The 21,804-nt window shown below is 39.8% G+C and overlaps 1 protein-coding gene across 3 annotated transcripts in view; it reads left to right on the top strand.

Annotated features, from left to right (window-relative positions):
• Nucleotides 1-21,804, top strand: part of DMD (dystrophin) — a 3,507,873-nt gene that overhangs the window by 3,265,088 nt on the left and 220,981 nt on the right. For all 3 annotated transcript variants that reach the window (XM_073614841.1, XM_073614839.1, XM_073614840.1), the window contains 2 exons: nucleotides 16,109-16,310; nucleotides 19,445-19,530. In XM_073614841.1, the coding sequence (XP_073470942.1) occupies nucleotides 16,109-16,310; nucleotides 19,445-19,530 (288 nt within the window). The remainder of the gene's footprint in view (nucleotides 1-16,108; nucleotides 16,311-19,444; nucleotides 19,531-21,804) is intronic.

Below are 21,804 nucleotides of genomic sequence, written 5' to 3'. Positions count from 1 at the left end.
GTATACAGTTGTAGCAGCAGCAATCCTGCAACTTGGCCATTGCAGCGGACTGTCATAAAATCTGGATAGTTATGCTGTGTTGGAGATAAGTGGTGATGGCTTGTGTGGACATGTCTTGGCTGGCTGCTTGTTTGCATTTCCTAATTAATGGGCACAGCTTTTTCTTGAATGCAAGGATTTCTTGAAAGTCAGACATTCTGTGCTGCTTAATATTATGTAGATTTTAGTGCTGCCCTAATTGCTGCACTAAGTGTGGGCTTTATTGATTTAGATGTAGTGAGTCTCAAGTTTCCATCTGACTACAAGAAATATTAATATTGTACTGTGCTTGATTGCTGTGGCAGGAACTAATGACTGTGACTAATGTGCAGGTTATCTGTATCGTTAATGGTTTTGCACTCATTAAAATACCAAAAATCTCTCAAGGAAAGAGAATATCATCTGCTTACCAGCCATGTCTCTCTGTTGTATACAAAACATTTATGATTACATGCTTGACTTGCGTGATTTAATGGGACCGTTCTTTCTGATAGTGTAAAAAATTAAGCGGATTCCTCTTATAGGTTTTAGACTCCAAAGAAAATGCACACAGGCCCTTGCATGAGACGCTGGGAATTTGTCTTGGGGATTTCTCAATCTGTATGTATGTAGAAGCTCATAATCTGGATAAAAGACAGAATTTTAATACCAGGCTCTACTGTATAATTTATGAGAGGACAAATTAAAATTCAGTAGTTGGTCCATCCAGTGTAAGAGCCAGCGGGCACATTTCTAAGGATTCAAGGGACATGTGTTTCAATCAACAGCAGTGCAAAAAAGTTCTGCGCCTGATGTAATGTTTCAGGAGTTTTGGCTTTCCAGCACCTGAGGTTTCCACTGTCGTACATGAAACCGGTTTGATATTCCAAATGATAAACGGCTATTGGCAGACAGATGTTAAAATCATCTTGGCGCTGTAAACCAAGTTTTATATTTTGGACCTTACACATTTGTAGAACGGTGACAGGTATGTCTGTTCTTGCGTGTATTTAGGATATTTATGAAATATATAATACTCAGAAGCCAGTAAGCCTTATGTAGAGTCCTTGCAGGCTTATGCATTTTGAAAAAGTATTCAAACCCCTTGAAATTTTCCACATTTTGTCATGTTACAACCAAAAAATGTAAATGTATTTTATTGGGATTTTACGTGATAGACCAACACAAAGTGGCACATAATTATGAAATGGAAGGAAAATGATAAATGGTGTTCGAACTTTTTTCACAAATATCTGAAAAGTGTGGCGTGCATTTGTATTTAGCCAATACTTTATAGAACCACATTTCGCTGCAAGTATTTTTGGGGGTGTCTCTACCAGCTTTGCACATCTAGAGATGGAAATTTTTGCCCATTCTTCTTTGCAAAATAGCTTGAGCTCTATCAGATTGGATGGAGAGCGTCTGTGAACAATAATTTTCAAGTCTTGCCACAGATTCTCAATTGGATTTTGGCCTGGACTGTGACTGGGCCATTCTAACACATGAATATGCTTTGATCTAAACCATTCCATTGTAGCTCTGGCTGTATGTTTATGGTCGTTGTCCTGCTGGCAGGCGAACCTCCACCCCAGTCTCAAGTCTTTTGCAGACTCTAACAGGTTTTCTTCTAAGAATTCCCTGTATTTGGCTCTATCCATCTTCCCATCAACTCTGAGCAACTTCCATGTCCCTGCTAAAGAAAAGCATCCCCACAACATGATGCTGCCACCACCATGTTTCACGGTGGGGATTGTGTATTCAGGGTGATGTGCAGTGTTAGTTTTCCGTCACACATAGCATTTGGCTTTAGTCCTAAAAGTAAAATTTGGTTCTCATCTGACCAGAGTACCTTCTTCCACATGTTTGCTGTGTCCCCCACATGGCTTCTCGCAAACTGCAAACGGGACTTCTTATGGCTTTCTTTCAACAATGGCGGTCTTCTTGCCACTCTTCCATAAAGGCCAGATTTGTGGTGTGCACGACTAATAGTTGTCCTGTGGACAGATTCTCCCATCTGAGCTGTGGATCTCTGCAGATCCTCCAGAGTTACCATGGGCCTCTTCGCTGCTTCTCTGAATAATGCTCTCCTTGCCCGGCCTGTAAATTTAGGTGGATGGCCATGTCTTGGTAGGTTTGCAGTTGTGCTATACTCTTTCCATTTTAGAATGATGATGGATTGAACAGTGCTCCGAGATGTTCAAAGCTTGGGATATTTATTTATAACCTAACCCTGCCTTACACTTCTCCACAACTTTATACCTGGCCTGTCTGGTGTGTTCCTTGGCTTTCATGATGCTGTTTGTTCACTAAGATACTCTAACAAACCTCTGAGGGCTTCACAGAACCGCTGTATTTATACTGAGATTAAATTACACACAGGTGGACTCTATTTACTAATTAGGTGACTTCTGAAGGCAGTTGGTGCCACTAGATTTTAGTTAGGGGTTTCAGAGTAAAGGGGGCTGAATACAAATGCACACCACAATTTACATATATTTGTAAAAAAAAAAAAAATGAAAACCATTTATCTTCCATTTCACAATTATGACACACTGTGTTGGTCTATCAAATAAAATCCCAATAAAATACATTTACAATTTTGGTTGTCACATGACAATGTGGAAAATTTCAAGGTGTATGAATACTTTTTCAAGGCACTGTATTTCATGCATTTTAAAGCGGAGTTCCACTTGTTTTTTAGTTTATTAAAAGTCAGCAGCTACAAAAAGTGTAGCTGCTGACTTTTAATAAACAGACACTCACCTGTCCCACGGTCCAGCGATGCGGCCTCCCTCCTCTCCCCCTCCTCTCCACAGCGCCGCCATAGCAACTGTGGGCTTGCCACTTCAAGGCCAGGTGCGCACTGTTAATGCGCGAGTCATGCTGCACTCTGCTAGTGGCCAGACAATCTTCTAGGACCTGTAACATGGCCCAGAAGATTGCAGAGAGGGAGGGGCCGCCTAGGGGGTGAGGAGCAGTCACCTAGGCGGGGAAGAGACGGAAGCAGGAAGTGGGAGAGGAGGGCGCTTGTAGATGGCAGATATGTTTATATAGGCTCAAAGTGTTTCATTGGTATAGAAAACATTGTTGGACTTGGTTGCTATACCACATAAATCCTCAGAAAGCTGGGCATCCCCAGCATAATAGTCTGTGCGTGTGGTGCCTACCATTGACTCATGACTATGATGCAGGGTTACAATAATGTCGTCACATTACGCCCATTAGTGGCACTGCTTGCTCCATACGCGGTGTGGACCTGGAAGAGCCTCAAAAAAGTTGGGTTCCAGCTTTTTTTATTCTAGTAGGATTAGATATAAGGTATCTTGGCTGCTACCAGGTCACTTTGAATTTTAGGCCCTCTGGTGTTGTATATCATTATTTGTCTAGTGTCTTATATTGCTGCTTTCTGTTCAAATTACATTTTATATAGATTTATATATTTATATAGAAAATAATTGTAGGTAAAAGATCTGTCTGTGTTGAGAGAGATTTGGGTGCTGCCATTACTGACCTCTTCATGTCTTCGCTGGTTGTCTGCATTCTGATCCACTGCCTTCATTGTTTTTTTCGATTAATTAACCTGAAATTTGTATGCAGATTAATATTTTTTTATTTTACTATATACGGTACTTAAGACGGTGATAGCCAGACAGCTTGCATGTTTTTAAAAGGTCAGCAATGGCCCCCATATTTCTGTACAAATTTCATTTTTAGCTGGGCAGAAAAACGCACAGATGCTGTGGTCAGGAGTTGATGATAAAGTGGTATAGTCCTGAAGTTAACAAGGAAATCCTGACATCAGTGGTAATGGGTATACATGTGAGATCTTTCAAAATTAATTTCTCATTAAAATATCTGTGCATAATAACCTGAAGCCCAAGTTGGCAGAAGAAGCTTGGATATGGATAGCTTGGGGATAATTAAGGTTAGGTTAAGCATGTATTAATGAAGGCATTTAGAAGTCTAATCTATTGAGTGTACACGGCTCCTGAATTTAATGTGTTTCCTCTGCAGTAGTACTGCTTAGGGGTTACGGTAAAGGGGTTGGGTGTGCTTGAGATTTGTATGTATTTAATTGCACACAGTGGGCTCGGATAAAAAAAATTGCCATATCTTTAGAAGTAGACTACATTTTACATACAGTACAATATTATTTCCATTTCCCTTCTACCTAGCTTCCACTACTTAATGTGCATTTATATGTGCAAACATAGGCCAAAAGTAGTTAACTGGCTTTCTATTCAGTAGGATTACTTAGTAAATAGCTGTGTAGAATGTTCTCTTTGTACCTGTGTCTGCCTGTATAATTTAGATTAATATAGAGTTGCTATTGTCAAATGAGAGATTTTGTATGTAAGCCAATAAATGAGGTGTTGGGCCAAATGATTTGGACCATTGCAAGTACAGAAGATATAAATACAATTTGTTGTCTCTCTGGTATGTATGCTGAACCATAGAAGTTGATTTACCGGAGAGTGAAAAATCTGGTGCAGTCGTGTATGGTAGCCAATCAGCTTCTAACTTCAGCTTGTTCAATTAAGCTATGACCAAAAAAAAAAAAAATGGAAGCTGATTGTTTTCTATGCACAGCTGCACCAGATATTTCACTCCAGTTTTCGTAAATCAACCCCATAGTCTCCTCTCTATAAACTAGTTTTAATTATAGGTTTAAGAGTCCCCTAAACATAAATCTGGACATGCTGATTTCTGTGTTTCCTGGGGACATTTATTCTTGTATGTTTAGTTAAATTGACCCATTGCTGTGTGTGTGTTTGTGGCGAAATCGATCAACTCTCCTAATTACAGTGTGATGTTATTCAATAATTGGGGTCCCTTCATTGCTATTTGTTAGATAATTTGCTGAGCTATCAGTCAGGGCAGTATCGCTGATAGCAGTATCATTAATATTTTTATTTTTATCCTTAACCACTTCAGCCTCGTATTTGATCACCTGTGCGGTTTTTATTTTTTGCGATATAAACAAAAAAAAAGCGACAATTTTGAAAAAAAAAAAAACAATATTTTTACTTTTTGCTATAATAAATATCCCCAAAAATATATAAAAAAACAAATTTCTTCCTCGGTTTAGGCCGATATGTATTTTTTTTTTACATATTTTTGGTAAAAAAAACCGCAATAAGCGTATATTGATTGGTTTGCGCAAAAGTTATAGCATCTACAAAATAGGGGATAGATTTATGGCATTTTTATTAATTTTTTTATTAGTAATGGTGATCTGCAATTTTTATTGTGACTGCGACATTGCGGCGCACACATTGGACACTTTTGACACTATTTTGGGGCCAGTGACATTTATACAGCGATCAGTGCTATAAAAATGCACTGATTACTGTGTAAATGAAACTGGCAGGGAAGGGGTTAAACACTGGGGGGCGATCCAGGGGTTAAGTGTGTCCTAGGGAGTGATTCTAACTGTGGGGGGGGGGGTATGGGCTCACTATAACATGACCGAGATCACTGCTCCCAATGACAGGGAGCAGTAGATCCCTGTCATGTTGCTAGACAGAACAGGGAAATGCCTTGTTTACATAGGCATTGCCCCGTTCTGCCGACATAGGCATCGCCCCGTTCTGCCACTCTGTGTCACGATCGCGGGCCCCTGGATTATGACCTGCATGCGCGCCCACTAAGCCGTGCCTTAAAGGGGATGTACAAGTACGCCCATTTGCCCAGACATGCCATTGTGCCGACGTACATCGTCGTGCGTTGGTCAGCAGGGGGTTAAGATACAGGATACATTTATAAATTACACTGTTCCGGCAGTGTCATTGTTGCACATTTTGGAGACAAGGGAGATTTCTGAATTTCCTTGATTAGTGCTACAAAAGTCTTTTATAAAATTAAGTCTTTAAATGAAGCACAGGGCTACAATCCGGTAAAATAGTAAATATACAGTAACGTGTTTATTTACTGATACAAATTATGTACGCATTGGATCATGAGAAAAATACAGTATAAAAAATTGTAATACGGATATATAACACATAAGATCTTATATGTACACATGCTCCAACATAATATAGTCATGTTTAATGTTGATTTTATAGCTTCAACCTCCAAAGAAAAGTAAAGGTAGATCGTAGTTCAAAAGACACATGTAGGTGATCTGATGGTAGGCATATGATTGTGGTGACCTGGCATCAAAAAAATCTCTACGCGTTTCGTGGATATCTTCCACTCATCAGGAGCAGATGCTGGGTACATATACATGTATCTGTAAAAATACATAACCAATGTGATCTAATGGTTTGTCCAGAGTAAAAAGGGGGGAGCAGTATCCCCCATTCTTACTTGCAAATCAACATATAAATTCCCAATGGGGTGCTTGGAACTGAATAGGGGATACTGCTCCTCCCTTCCTTTTATTATTGACAATCCATTAGATCACATTGGTTATGTATTTTTACAGATGCACGTAGCTGTACCCCGCATCTGCTCCTGATGAGTGGAAGATATCCATGAAACGCGTGAAATCCATGAAACGCGTAGAGCTTTTGATGCTATGTCACCACAATTGTATGCCTACCAACAGATCACTTACATGTCTTATGAACTACCATCTACCTTTACTTTTTTTGAAGGTTGAAGCTATAAATCAGCATCATTATACATGGCTATACTATGTTGGAACATGTGTACATATGATTTTATTATGTGTTTATATATCATTATTACTATTTTTTTATACAGTATTTCTTTCTCATGATCCAATGTGTACATATTTGTATCAGTAAATAAACCTGTTAGGGTCCTTTCACACTGGGGCGGTTTGCAGGCGCTATTGCACTAATAATAGCGCCTGCAAACCGACCCGAAAGTGCCGCTGCTTTAATTCCAGTGTGAAAGCCCTGAGGGCTTTCACACTGGAGTGGTGCGCTAGCAGGACAGGAAAAAAAGTCCTGCTAGCAGCATCTTCGGTGCAGTGAAGGAGCGGAGTGTATATGCATTACCCCTGTGGGGGTGAGGGGATCTGGTGAGTGGGGACCCTGGAGGGGGAGCACAAAGTCACAAGCGGATTTCCTGAAAACACTTAGTCACCATTTTTGTGTTAATCACGCTGAGCGAAGACCTAGTACATCATATGGAGTATTAGTTATGCATATGTGTACCAACACTGTCTTACTTTTTCCTAATATGTTTTTTTTCTCAACAAGTGTTTATGTATAAAAAATTTTTATTATATTTTTTATGTACTCACTAAGGTTGTTGCAAAAACATAACCACTTTATGACTGTTAATCACGTTGTTATATGGAGCTCTATTAATCCAATATTCACTTTTATAGATATACACATTGTATTAACCTCACTAGTGGAATCACCCTATCTGAGTGGGGATTGTTTAAATGTTCACAATCTGTATAGCGCATCACCTTGTTTAAGTGATTAATAGTAACAAGTATTGTTCACGGATTTGGACTGACCACTATATTTAATAATAGTTTGTATTACACTACATTTGTGTTAAGTATACACCGTTAACTGGCACTTTTTTGCAAACTAGGGAGCGCCACCACCCCCTTCTCATTATAACCTCGCTCCTTCACCACTCCTGCCCATTGAAATCAATGGGACAGCGCGGCTATACCGCCGGCAAAACGCCTCTGCAGAGGCGCTTTGCGGTGGTTTTAACCCTTTCTTGGCCGCTAGCAGGGGGGTAAAACTGCCCCGCTAGCGGCCGAATACCGACGGTAAAGCACCCGCCCCAGTGTGAAAGGGGCCTTACTGTATATTTACTATTTTACCTGATTGTAGCCATGTGCTTCATTTAAAGTCCCAACCTTCCTCTCTTTTTAATTTTCAACAGGGATGGAGACATAAGACTCTAAGCCAATGCCTCATTTAAAGTTGCACCAATTTCCCCTTTTTCAGCTAAAAGTCTGGTATAGTTGTCAAGGATAAGGCGCTTTACACCCCATCACTTTAGTCCCCCAAAGGAACTTGCAAAATAATATCCCTAATACACTCATTAAGATCGATTTAAAAGGTTTTTGAAAGGAATACACTTTACCATTATGTTTTTGGATTGTGGGAGGAAGACCCGGGTACCTGAGGATTTCCTAGAAGCAACACGACCTCTGTTCAGACATTGTCCCAGGAGGATTTAAATCTGGGAGCCAACAGCTTGAAAACTGAGTACTTTGTGCATAACCACTGTGCTATCCATTGATTTAGAGGAAGTTGCTCTCAACTGCTTTGAAGGGATTTGCAACATCTGGGTCAGATAAAGAAGCCCAAAATGCATATGAGCTTATAGGTTGGTTTCACTAGTATTTAATGCTTGCCCATGTAATGCCCTTATCTCTGCTCAATGTCAGCTTACACGTCATTGTTCAGTTTCCTTTTCTCTTGACTTCTCTACCACCAGCTGGATGACTTTTTTTTTTTTTTTTTTTATTCTGAGAAGATTCAAAGTTATCAGTTGGAAGTATTTTTATTTGCTGCCGTTTTGTTGGGAATTGGAAAATATTGAGCTTTGGAATAAAGGGACTTTCATGTATCCTATTATGACATTTTCTTATTTCTATTAGCAGGATATGTGCATTCTGCTAGGCTGACATTTTGTAAGCCCATGAGTCAGAACATTAAAGTTATTTCCAAGTTTTTACCACCTTATCTTTCTCTTAAATGTTGCCAGTTCCTCTATTAGGCAGATCATGTTTAAATATCCTTCAGTGGTTTTGCATGTACTGTAGACTTTGGAAAGTCATGCAGTATATTAGACTGAGCTAGCATGTTTGTTGGTTATCTTTAGAATGATCGGTAGAGCACAACATACAGCCCAGGGCTTGACAAATTTGCTTTGAATCTAGGAACTAGCTAAAAAAGTTGGGAGCCAGTTTTCCGAACAAATTTTATGGGTGGAACATGTAACCTGTTCCCGAAGGTGAACTTGTCCATTAACCCTTTCACAACTAGAGCCGTTTTTTTGCACGTGTTTAAAAAATGTTAGGCCTGAAGATTACTTAAAACCCCCACACATTATATTTTTTCTGAAAGCAGACACCCTAGAGAATAAAATAGTGGTAGTTTCAATTGTCACAATATTACCACAAAGGTCTAGGAAACACAAAAGTTCGGTAAAAAAAAACATTCTCTGGCAGCCAATTTTTTTTTGTGTAAAAATAACTTAAATCGTGTAATTTTATTCTGTGCAAAATGTATTGGTACCTACAATCTATGGTGTGTGTGTGTGTGTGTAATGTAATATAAATGTGTATATATATATGTGTGTATGGGATACCACATGTGTGAGATTTTTGCACAGCCTAACTGCATAGGGGCATCCAAAAGCCAAGGCTTTTTGGGACATAAACTACCCATCTAATTTCCTGACTGCCAATCACATTTTTAGAGGCCCTGGAGCACCACGGTAGTGGAAACATCACAAAATGACCTCGTGCTTTATGGGGATACCACATGTGAGACTTTTTTCAATTGTTTGGACTGGACATTGTATCTGGTGTATCACAAAAGTCAACCAACACTGCATAGAAAACAATGTACTGTAATGGTTGCATTTGTATGAGTGGTCAGGAAATCTAGTTTAGTGTAACATCATTCATAGAAATCCCCCCTAGGCCAAACAAGTATAACCTACTAGTAGGTGGCTGCCCCCAGGAATGTCTTGTTCACTGGCCAGGAAGTACAGAAGGCTAAAGAAGAGAACGAGAGTTCCAGGAGTGCAGTTGTCCACATGGGATGACTGGGATGGGGGTTTTGCAGAAACGTGGTTAGCGGGTGTGCAAATGGGTCAGTTCAGATGGCAGGCAGCAACATGGTGAATAAACAGGTAAAGGGTCAGTCCAGGCAGCAGGCAGAAACGTGGACCTTAAACAGGCCAGCGTCTGTATGGGTGGCAGGCAGAGCCAAAGCTGCTCTGGTGTGGCAGTGATTAGGAAACATTTGTTGGCTGTACTGGCTCTGGTGACACTGTACTGATGTCGCGATCTGGAACACTGTGCTTGGCTGTACTATTAGGCCTCGTTCACAGGGGGTATATCAATGCGTACCCCATGTGCGAGATGGGTAGGCAGTCCCTTTTATGTCCATTGGAACGCAACAGCTGCATGGATGTCAGATTGGGAGCAGCGGCTGTGTCTGTAGACCTATAAGAAACTGCCCTGCACAGCACACCTTGTGCACGTGCCACAGCAGGAATTATACCCTCTGTTGTCCTCGGTGGGCATTACCACCTGCTGAGCACAAATTTTTCAAGTGACTGGAGTCTTGCTGTAACTGGATCCCAAGGGGGTTAAAACTGTTTAATGCTCTCTGAAGCGTTACCTGAATGTGGATTGCTCTCCAGAGAGCACCACAAGTGTGAATAAGCTCTTTTATTGTGTTTTTTTTTTTTTTTTTTTTTTTATATATATTTTTATTTTTTTATATTTTACAATATTTAAAAGTCTACATTAAAAAAAAAAAAGATCACCGTCACCAGAGCAATACAGTGTTACTATGGTGGCATTATAGTGCTTTGATCAATGATCAGAGATACTGTATGCTGCAATGTACTACACACACTCTCTCCTCTCACAGCCGATCGCTGTGAGAGAAGATACTTGATGGGTTGCAGCCTGTGTTTACATTGTAATCGCTATGATTGGCCACAGCGATCACATGGTAAACGGACAATCACAACGGCCCTGTACCCCTATTTGTGATTTGCGGTGTCCGGTGGACACAGCAATCGCTGGTTGGGCCACTGCATGCCCCCGAGGCCACGCATGAGTGCTGAAATGGGGATGGCATACTGGTATATCTACAGTGGCTGGGCAAGAAGTGGTTAAATTAAAACAAAAAAAACAAATATGCAGACTGCAAGTTTGCGAATGTCAGCAACGAAAGACACAGTATCCTAAGTGTTCTAGCTGTTAGGACATACTACAGTTGGGATAATAAAATGCAAGCCTTGCTAGCCCTACCACTGCACTAACCGCAAAGTTCTCCATAACATCTAATAGGTCAACTAAATAACTAATACTGACTTGCTGTGATTGTCAGCTTTATCTGATGGGACATTTTTTTTCTAAAATACCTCAATCAGAAAATATACCGCGGAAAATGTACATGGAGCCAACAGTCATAGTGAAGTCCTAGTATTGGAGAAAATTCAGGGAAAACTTGGCACCTTGCTAAAGTGCTTTAATGCACGTCAAATTGTATGCCACATAAAGGGTCATTAGAGTATGAACATGCAGTGGGGACGGAAAGTATTCAGACCCCCTTAAATTTTTCACTCTTTGTTATATTGCAGCCATTTGCTAAAATCATTTAAGTTCATTTTTTTTTCTCATTAATGTACACACAGCACCACATATTGACAGAAAAACACAGAATTGTTGACATTTTTTGCAGATTTATTGAAAAAGAAAAACTGAAATATCACATGGTCCTAAGTGTTCAGACCCTTTGCTCAGTACCCTTTGCTCAGCACCCTTTTAATCTAATACAGCCATGAGTCTTTTTGGGAAAGATACAACAAGTTTTTCTCACCTGGAATTCCGGGGATCCTCTGCCATTCCTCCTCGCAGATCCTCTCCAGTTCTGTCAGGTTGTATGGTAAACGTTGGTGGACAGCCATTTTTAGGTCTCTCCAGAGATGCTTAATTGGGTTTAAGTCAGGGCTCTGGCTGGGCCATTCAAGAACAGTCATGGAGTTGTTGTGAAGCCACTCCTTCGTTATTTTAGCTGTGTGCTTAGGGTCATTGTCTTGTTGGAAGGTAAACCTTCGGCCCAGTCTGAGATCCTGAGCACTCTGGAGAAGTTTTTCATCCAGGATATCCCTGTACTTGGCCGCGTTCATCTTTCCCTCGATTGCAACCTGTCGTCCTGTCCCTGCAGCTGAAAAATACCCCCACAGCATGATGCTGCCACCACCATTCTTCACTGTTGGGACTGTATTTGACAGGTGATGAGCAGTGCCTGCTTTTCTCCACACATACTGCTTAGAATTAAGGCCAAAATGTTCTATCTTGGTCTCATCAGACCAGAGAATCTTATTTCTCACCATCTTGGAGTCTTTCAGGTTTTTTTAGCAAACTCCATGCGGGCTTTCATGTGTCTTGCACTGAGGAGAGGCTTCTGTCGGGCCACTCTGCCATGAAGCCCCGACTGGTGGAGGACTGCAGTGATGGTTGACTTTCTACAACTCTCTCCCATCTCCCGACTACATCTCTGGAGCTCAGCCACAGTGATCTTTGGGTTCTTCTTTACCTCTCTCACCAAGGCTCTTCTCCACCGATAGCTCAGTTTGGCCAAACGGTCATCTCTTGGAAGGGTTCTGGTCATCCCAAACGTCTTCCATTTAAGGATTATGGAGGCCACTGTGCTCTTAGGAACCTTAAGTGCAGCAGAAATTTTTTTGGAACCTTGGCCAGATCTGTGCCTTGCCACAATTCTGTCTCTGAGCTCTTCAGGCAGTTCCTTTGACCTCACGATTCTCATTTGCTCTGACATGCACTGTGAGCTGTAAGGTCTTATATAGACAGGTGTGTGGCTTTCCTAATCAAGTCCAATCAGTATAATCAAACACAGCTGGACTCACATGAAGGTGTAGAACCATCTCAAGGATGATCAGAAGAAATGGACAGCACCTAAGTTAAATATGAGTGTCACAGCAAAGGGTCTGAATACTTAAGACCATGTGATATTTCAGTTTTTCTTTTTTAATAAATCTAGAAAAATGTCAACATATCTGTGTTTTTCTGTCAATATGGGGTGCTGTGTGTACTTTAATGAGGAAAAAAAATGAACTTAAATGATTTTAGCAAATGGCTGCAATATAACAGAGTGAAAAATTTAAGGGGGTCTGAATACTTTCCGTCCCCACTGTACAACATTTCCCTTAGTAATATGTGCACAGCAGGAACACACAGTCGCACCAAAGCTATAATTGCCCTTGCAATGCAACCAAGTGTGTGACTTGATTTTATTGGATTCAAAGGCACTTGGTGAGAGAGAGTTTCCCAAAGTGGGAGCATGTCTAGAAACTAAATTGATACCATCTTTCAGTATATTGGCACAAATCCGATCCTCAAATAGGATCGGTAAATATCTGTGAACAATTGTCTTAATGTCCCAAAATTCATGACTGAACGAAGTACTGATGGTGGGTCTCCCTCTATTGAAACCCACTGCTGTTTTCTTGTTTTTACCAATATGGTTGTGTTTTAGGAGGTCATTCCTATTTTTAGAATTGGAAATAGAAACTGCCCTATCAAGAATATATCTAGAGTACCCACTCTCCAAGAAAGGGGTGTATGGGGCGTGCGCTTCTGTTTCATATGTCACAGGATCATTACAGATTCTGCGAATCCTGAGAAACTGGCCTACAGGAATACCTTGGATGGTGTGTCGAGGATGGCTAGATCTGGCCATCAGCAAAGTATTTCTACATTGAACTTATGACCTATTGTAACCATGTTAGCATTTAAGAATTGATATTCCATTTACTATATAAATATACTTAAACTCTTTCCTTATTTTGCATTTGGTTTAGGGTCACCTTTTTGTAATTCCAGTATTGCTACAATACATGGTAGCTGTTGCTTACTTAATGTATTGTCTTAATATCTTCACTAGCACACAGTGGGTGGTCATCACCTACTCACTTAATTACGTTTACCACTGCACCATTTCACGTTAATTTTATTCTTATTTTTCCATTTTTTATTTTCACTTATATTTTTACACCATTTCATTTTGTTGACTACCACATTCGATAGCCCTTAAATGATTTACATCCTCACCTTCATTAACACTATCACATCATTTTAATTTTTCCCAATTAAATACAACTACCACTACCTACATAATTTATTATTATTATTATTTTGAATTATGAGTTTACTGTATATAATAAACACTGTTAAAGAGCTTACACATTGTTATCTACATGTGTATATATATACGATTTTACTAGGCACCTTTCAGCCTATTTATATCCCAGTTACCTATTATTTTGATTACTTTTCTTTATCTAACACACTATTTGTCGCATGGGAATTTGCCGCAGGTGCTGCTTCTTCCTCCTCTATGGTGGTGTGCAGAGTTTGGCTCCTTGCAAGTAATTTGTTGCTGGTTTTTTTTTCCTTGGGTGGAATGGGCAGAACCACAGAGCCTTTCGGATCACTTTACCTACCTTTTGGAAATATGTCCGACAAAGAGATCACCCATTCCATTCTCAAGTGGTAAATGTAGCCGTACTATGTATTATTATAATTATTTTGGTGCATAACTTAATATGAAAAACATTTTGAGATTTCCAAATGTATTTTTTTAGAGCAAATCATCCCCCTGAGGAAGACCATAATTGCACAGGTCGAAACGTGTTGGAGTGCTCTACACAGTTGAACATCTATTAATGTAATACTGTGTATATTAGCATTTGTATCACTGTACCATGGAATATGTAATGTATGCTATAGCCGGTGTTATTATTTTATATTTTAATTGCAACATGACATTTGAAAACATTGGTTAATAAAGCATGTTTTTATTTCTTCTTGGACCTTGTTATATCGCTGCCAAAAAAAACTCTTGGGGGAAATCTTCCTTTATTAGCACTGCTGCTCTTCTTACCAGTCTTTTGACTGTGTCATTCAGCTCTCTTGCACACTTGGCTCTCTAGCCTTCAGTTGCAGCGCCCTGCTGCATGGCCCACCTCTGGCCTAGGGATTGGGGTTCTCCTGACACCCCTGATAGGAGCTGACTTAAATCCTGGAACCAAGACCTGCTGGCTTGTTGCTGGGTCCTCTGACCCAGGTTGCAGTCCTCTAGCAAAACCTAGACCCAGGATTGAATGTTCTGCTTTAGAACTACAGAACCTGGTGAGATGCTAGTTCTGAACCTTGCATTAACCCTTAATGAGACTCCTGGGTCACCTTTTCCTATAAACTTATAGCAACAGGGCCTGTGTCACAACGTATGCAATTCAAAGCTCACTTACACTATAGTAACTCATTGCAGGACAAAACTGATGCCTGGACGCACACCAATATTGAGAGTTTAGTGTACAGACAGTGTGAATGAGCGCTAACTCTAACAGAGCTCCTGTCTTGGGACATATAGGTATATAGCAATGAATAAATTAGGGGCAGGTACACCTGGTGGTTGCCTATTCTTCTTCAAAGGTGCAGACACACAACAGACGCACAGCACAGTGGCAGTTAAAGGCTTTCTCATGTGTCTCCAAAACAAATCCAGCAAGCACATCATAAAGTAAGGTGCACATGGACAGGGTATTTCACAGTAATACAATACATCTAATTTCCCAGCACATTTACCAGCTAGTTGGAAAAAAAATTCTACAGCAATTCTTTCAGCAATTTATAATAAAAACAGAGGTTTTTGGTTGCAAATAATATGTGGAGCCACACTGCCTTGTCCTTTCTCCTCTGTGAAGAGTTATCCTTAACTCTAGTCTAAAGCTGGCCATAGATGGGTAGAATTTCAAATGAAAATTTTTAAGATAGGTCTTAGGAAAACTCTTTTTCATTTTTGAAAGGTTTTGTTGGCTTTTAACATTTGATTTTGGAATGAATGAACTTTACTGAATTAAAACCACATACACTGTTAGAAACTCGTTCATTCAAGAAAAGTTTTTCAACCTGCTCCCTCGAATTTTCACCTGCCTGCGGTCGAAAATGAATGTCCATTTGATCCACTAATGGTTAGAAAACGAATGATCTTAGAACCTTCTTTTCCCAAGAATTTTTTTTTTTTTTACATTCTACCCATATATCACCAGCTTAACCGAGCTTGCATCTTGGCACATTCAGAGCAATGAATAAATTGGGGGCATCAATGAAGCCTGCACAAGTCACTGACCTCTTACAAATTAGAGGAGGTCTGCACAATTATTAAAATAATTCTCAGGTTCCTATGGGACTGAACACATTAAATAACCAATTACTGCTCTCTGACTCCTCTATATATACCTGAAACCACAAGGGAAGTCACGCATACATGCTTGCGTGTGTATCTGTATTATTGTATTATTTGTTCCATCAATCGTGTGCGCAGTGCATAACAGAGTGTTTTTTTGTTTTTTTTTTTATTTGCAGTGGATTTACTGGGCTTGTCTGCAGCCTGTGATGCCTTGGACCAGCACAACCTTAAGCAAAATGACCAGCTTATGGACATCCTTCAAATTATTAATTGCCTAACTACAATTTATGACCGGCTGGAGCAAGAGCACAACAACCTGGTGAACGTTCCTCTTTGTGTGGACATGTGCCTGAACTGGCTCCTGAATGTTTATGACACGTGAGTGATGTTATACTGTGACCATAATCCACATCTGTATGTACAGGGTTAAAATTATGAAATGTTACCTTTTTGTTCATTTATACTAGCAGAACGACAGCAGAAGGTTAGAGATCACTGTATGCAGCTAAATGACTTTTCAGCATAAAATCATAATATGCACTCTCGGCTTCTCAAGCATAGTGCAAATGATTGCTCGCCCTGTCCTAGCCTATTTCTGTCCTAACATGATTTAATAGCTGGTGAGCCATTTCAGGTTTATTCTTAAAGGAAGATATTATACAATATACATAGACCCGTATATACGGTATAAATATATACACACAAGGTTGTTTTTTTTTTTTTTAATTAAAGTGGTTCTAAAGGCTGTGCAGTTCCCCCCTCAGCCCCCCTATACTTACCTGAGCCCCATCTCGATCCAGTGATGTGCACAAAAGCAATTCAGCCTTGAGGGGAGATGCCACATCCAAGACCAAGTTATGTGGGATACCATTCTCAGGGAAATTACTGTTAAGGCCCAAACTGAAATTGGTACTTGAAAGGTCAGCGGATCGAAAAAAGCATTCCTCGCACCCAGGAAAAAACAAAACAAGAGTTCCTTTCATCCATAACATCAGTACAAAAAGAAGCAAACTGAGTCCAAGAAAAGGTGGTCTTTCCCCAACAGGAAGGGCAGAGAGGGGTTCATCCTCAAACCCCTTGCCAGAAGAAATGGTCGCATACCTGTGGGTGGAAGACTAGCCGCATGTTCAAGTCAATGGCAGACAGTAATGCAAACAAATTTTGTTCTCAACACCATCCTAAAGGGATGCTAATTCAATAGGGACAATAGAATTTACTGGCACTCAGCAGACGCCTCATTACATGTCTTCTAAGAGACCAAGAAAAAGCAGCAGGGTTGCGATCATCTCTGGAAGAACCCCTAGCGCACCAAGTAATTACTTTTGTCCCCTCAACAAGGTGGGAAGAGGGTTCTATTCACACATTGTCCCCAAGAGGAGACCCTCTGGGAAATTCAGACTAATCCTGAACCTCAAGCCCTTAAACAATACAGTAAAATATAAAAGGTTTCGATTTTGGAATCCTTGTATTCCAACAGAAATATCCTTCTGCCAGGAGCTTTCATGGCAACCTTCGATCTCAAAGATGCCTACTTGCATATCCCAATCAGAAGGGACCATCATCGGTATCTGAGATTTGTAATCAAGGGACCACAACCCACTATACATCTACAATATACTTCCCTACCATTCGGCCTCTCATCGACCCCCAGGATATTTACAGAACTTCTGACAGAAGCCCTGAAGAAACTACAAATGGAGGGCATTGGCGATGTACTACCTACTTATTTTTTAAGCAAAAATTGTAGTGCAAGCATCCACCTAGATGACGTCATTGCCACAAACTCTACATTCCACCTATTGGCCAATAAAGATTTCCCAAGTGTATCCTACTACAAGCTGATACTAGACACCAATTTTATCACCTTTAATTTAGGAAGTGGCAAATTAAAGCCACAAAACTTGTTTTATTTGGTGAAATAAAGTATTTGGATGTTTTACAAAAGTGGACAACTTGTGCCTATCCTTTGAACAACCACATCGGGCACCTCTACCAATCGAACTACCTACGGGTCCTATTTTGCGTAGACTCTACCACTTTGTTCACCCATCTGAGCACCCCTCAGAGTACCCAGGATAGGAATGCCTGAGGCATAGAGAGCAACCACACTGACCCTACGATGAGATTGGTTTTCTTCACCTGCGCACTAGGAAGGCAACGCCCCCCCCCCAGTTGGGTGACCGCAGCCTCAGCAAATGAACTTACCAGCTCCTCCCCTGGACTTTATGCCCAACATACCACGCTAGTTTCTGATCTGCAGATTCTTTTAACCTGGGATATTTTTTTATCTTTGTTGGATTTGTGGATTAATTCAATAAATGCCAGTTTTACGCTGTGGCGATCTTTCTCTTCCTTCTCATCACTTTTATGAGAGAGAGAAGGAATGGAAAAACCAGCAAGGCTGACCTCAATGCCATTTCTCGTTTATTTCCAGTGGATGGATCTCCAATGATGCGTGTGAATCCATGCTTTACTAAGCTCCTATAATGTGTAGTCTAGCTATCCGGTAAGGGTCAATCTATATTCAGTGCTTACAAACAAGCCTCTAGTGGGTGAAACCATGTCAAGGCGGTTTCTCTTGCATTCTATGCATTATGGTAAAAAAAAAAAACTTGTTCTAGCCCCCCCACTTCTGAACACCTACTTGTCTCCTCTCAACAATCCAGTGATGTCCCGGCTGCAGCACCGCTCCTCCATTTGCAGGTCTCCTAAGAGACACTGGCAGCAGCAGCAGCCATAGGCTCCCGCTGCTATCAAACTCCAGTGAGGAGGGTGTGGGGCTTATGGGTGCCATCTATGTGTCTATGAAACCCACACAGCCTGGATTGATGGCATGCTTACAGGTACTCCCTTAGCACATGGCTTGCTGAGGAAGCACCCAGAGCAGGTAAGTATCATTTTTTTTTCGTTTTTAAAGCAAAAAAGAAAAATCAATTTTAACCCTTTAAGAACATGACCGGGTCTGCTGACATATGCAGATTATACGAATTCCTCATTATCGGTACAAGCCACTCCCCAGACAGGATGTGTAATGGTTTTACTCATCTGTGCCTCTTGCAAGTTGGCATTTTCCATAGGAATCGGAAAAGGACATGAAATCTAGCAGTAAAATACTGATTCTTTTAAATTAACAAGTTTTTCTAGGATTTCTGTTTCCCTAGATAAACTGTTATAAAAAATATAGTGTTACTGTTCACTCTGCATATCTGTATTTATTATTTATAAATACTAACCTTTTTAGTTTTTGTTGGAGACCTTTAAATTATTATAGACAGCTGTGCTCAGCATTTTAGATTTAGAAGTAGACTGTTAGGTTTTTGTTTAATGTTCTCCATTTTTAATTTATTCTAATGTTTCATGTAGTAATAAGTGTTAGTGTGATTTTGCTCTTTCGTTGGTTGCTTCTTTTTGATGGAATTTTAACAAAGGTATTGCACATAGAGGACAAATATTTCTGAAATCTCTGCTCACTTTATTTTTTAAATAAGATGTTTCACTTGTCTTATATTTAGGGGGCGCACAGGAAGAATTCGAGTGTTGTCTTTTAAAACTGGTATTATTTCCCTATGTAAAGCACATTTGGAAGATAAGTACAGATGTAAGTATCTCTTTTTTGTGTTAACTAGTAATTATATATTGTTTTTCCCCTGTTTACTATATGCATATATTGCTCATATGCTTGCTCATCCACTTTGCTGACCCAAGCACTAGGTGAGTCGTTCTCCAAAAGATTTGGCCAGTTTTCAAAATCCAGATTTCAGTTCTGCTGAACTGGATACTTGAAACAGGCATGTGACACATACTTTAAAGCGGATTTCAACATTTTAATGTCCTTTTTAAATATTTTCTTTGGGCAAAGCTGGCCTAAAACTATTTACTGTGCAAACAGGTGTGATTGCTGTTGTATAGAGACAGGCAGATGACATCACAATCTGCACCTAAACCAGAAGGAGCTTTGTTTTTATGCATAGAATATAAAGCTTTCTTTGAATGGCTGTGCAGCAGATATTTTGTTTCCGGGAGTAGGACCGGAAGTCCCTGTATACCTGTCGGAACACAGTGCATACTGTATGTGGCTGAGGCTACATTCAGCTTATACAATATGTCTAGCAGTAAATTTACTGTTGCAGTAAATTTAGTTTGGGCCAGCTTGGCCAAAACTAACTATTTTAAAGACATTAACTGAGGTGATCCGATTTAAATGTATGTGGTTGTCACTTGACTGTATTTTCATATTTTATGTTATTATTCAAGTATAAAATATCATAACCTTGGGTATTTGGCATCCATGATTAACTTTTCACCATGTGGTGCTAGTGAAGGTGTCCTTTGACCATTTGATATCCCTTTTATCCGTTGTGATAGGGGGCCTTTTTCCGACCCTATGCTGGTCACTAAGGTCTTAAAAGTTAATAAAGGCACAATGATGTAAATTATGTTGCACCTTTCAACTTCATAATGTAAAGATCTAAAATCAGGCCATTAGTAGTTTGTCGCCATGCAGCCTTGTGTCGCCTTTTAGCCTACTATCTAATTTATTGTTCAAACAAGTATCCAGTATTAAACTTAGTCACATCATAGATATTTTATATAGTAGATGAGATGACATTTTATTTGTTTTCTTTTGAAAATGGCAATAGAGCCATTGGGAAAGATTCTAGCTATATTACACACATTTATAACTACAGGTGCTATCTGCACCTTTGACTGTCATTTTTCCACATTCGTTTGTGCTCAGACAAATTTTAAGTTGTAAACAAATCGGTAAATCAAAAGTGCTGAACCTGAAAACATGCTGAGGCCTGGGGATAGAAAAACACCAAAACAACATGGTGTTAATGGAAGGAGCTAGAAACAGCCTCTAGTGGGTGATAAAATGGCAGTGTAGAGAAGCACAGTAATTTGTCTGTGTCATGCTTGTGGATTGCATTGAAATCTTATTGGAAATTGTGCTTAGTGGGAAAACTTTAAATACTTATTTATTAAACATCGTTGGCATTTAAAACCGGGGGAAATGGCCTACTTTGTTCCCAGCTGATCATGTTATTTTTGGCCTATTAAAAAATAACTTGAAACACTTTGTCCTTTTACCCAACAAGGTGTACGTCTGTCTGCTTTGCTTGTGCTATAAAGTTTAAGGAAATATAATAATATATTTAAATATAGATGACTTGGTCAAACATAATAGCGCTTGATAATTTAAACCTGCGGGAAGGATCCAGAGATGCCACAAATCTTTTAATACCTGCCTATGCACACATTTATCAAATCAGTTGATCAATCCATGGGTTTTTTTATCAATTAGTTTAGATCATTGGGTGTAGAAAAAAAAAGGAGACATTCATCTCTGTACGGGATAGGCAGACAAGATAATAAGGAAATCACCAGCAGAGAGCCTGGGTATAATAGGATTTTCATCTGCAATGCTAAATGTGCTCGAATTTCTATTCTTGCTACATAATTAAGGCCAGTGCTGCAATATTCAGTTTATTGGGGAGGTAATAGGTACAATTCATGTGTCAAACAGTTTGAGGCTGTGCCCTTCATACAGGAGCAAGCTGAACAAAACTGTTCAGTTGTCTCCACTGTAATGCCAGGCTGAATAAAATGTTATTTTGATCATTTGCAAGGTAGATCACAACACAGATATGTATGTAAAGATAGGTGTAAAAATGTATGGTTTTCTGCACCCTTGTTGGGTTCTCACAAGTAATTGAATCTTTTATTATGTTGGTGCTCCCTAGGAACCATTATATAAAAAGTAAATACAAAACAACCACTACAAACATTTATTTATATTCTACCCAGTCTTCTGCTTTATTGCATGTAAACATTACAAAAAGCCTTTTTATTTCCAGGATTTCCCAAAGCA

This window comes from Aquarana catesbeiana, linkage group LG02, assembly GCF_042186555.1.
Source record: "Aquarana catesbeiana isolate 2022-GZ linkage group LG02, ASM4218655v1, whole genome shotgun sequence".
In the NCBI taxonomy this organism is placed as follows: domain Eukaryota; kingdom Metazoa; phylum Chordata; class Amphibia; order Anura; family Ranidae; genus Aquarana; species Aquarana catesbeiana.
The sequence above is the reverse complement of the archived record's forward strand: the minus strand, read 5'-3'. Positions and strand labels throughout refer to the sequence as shown.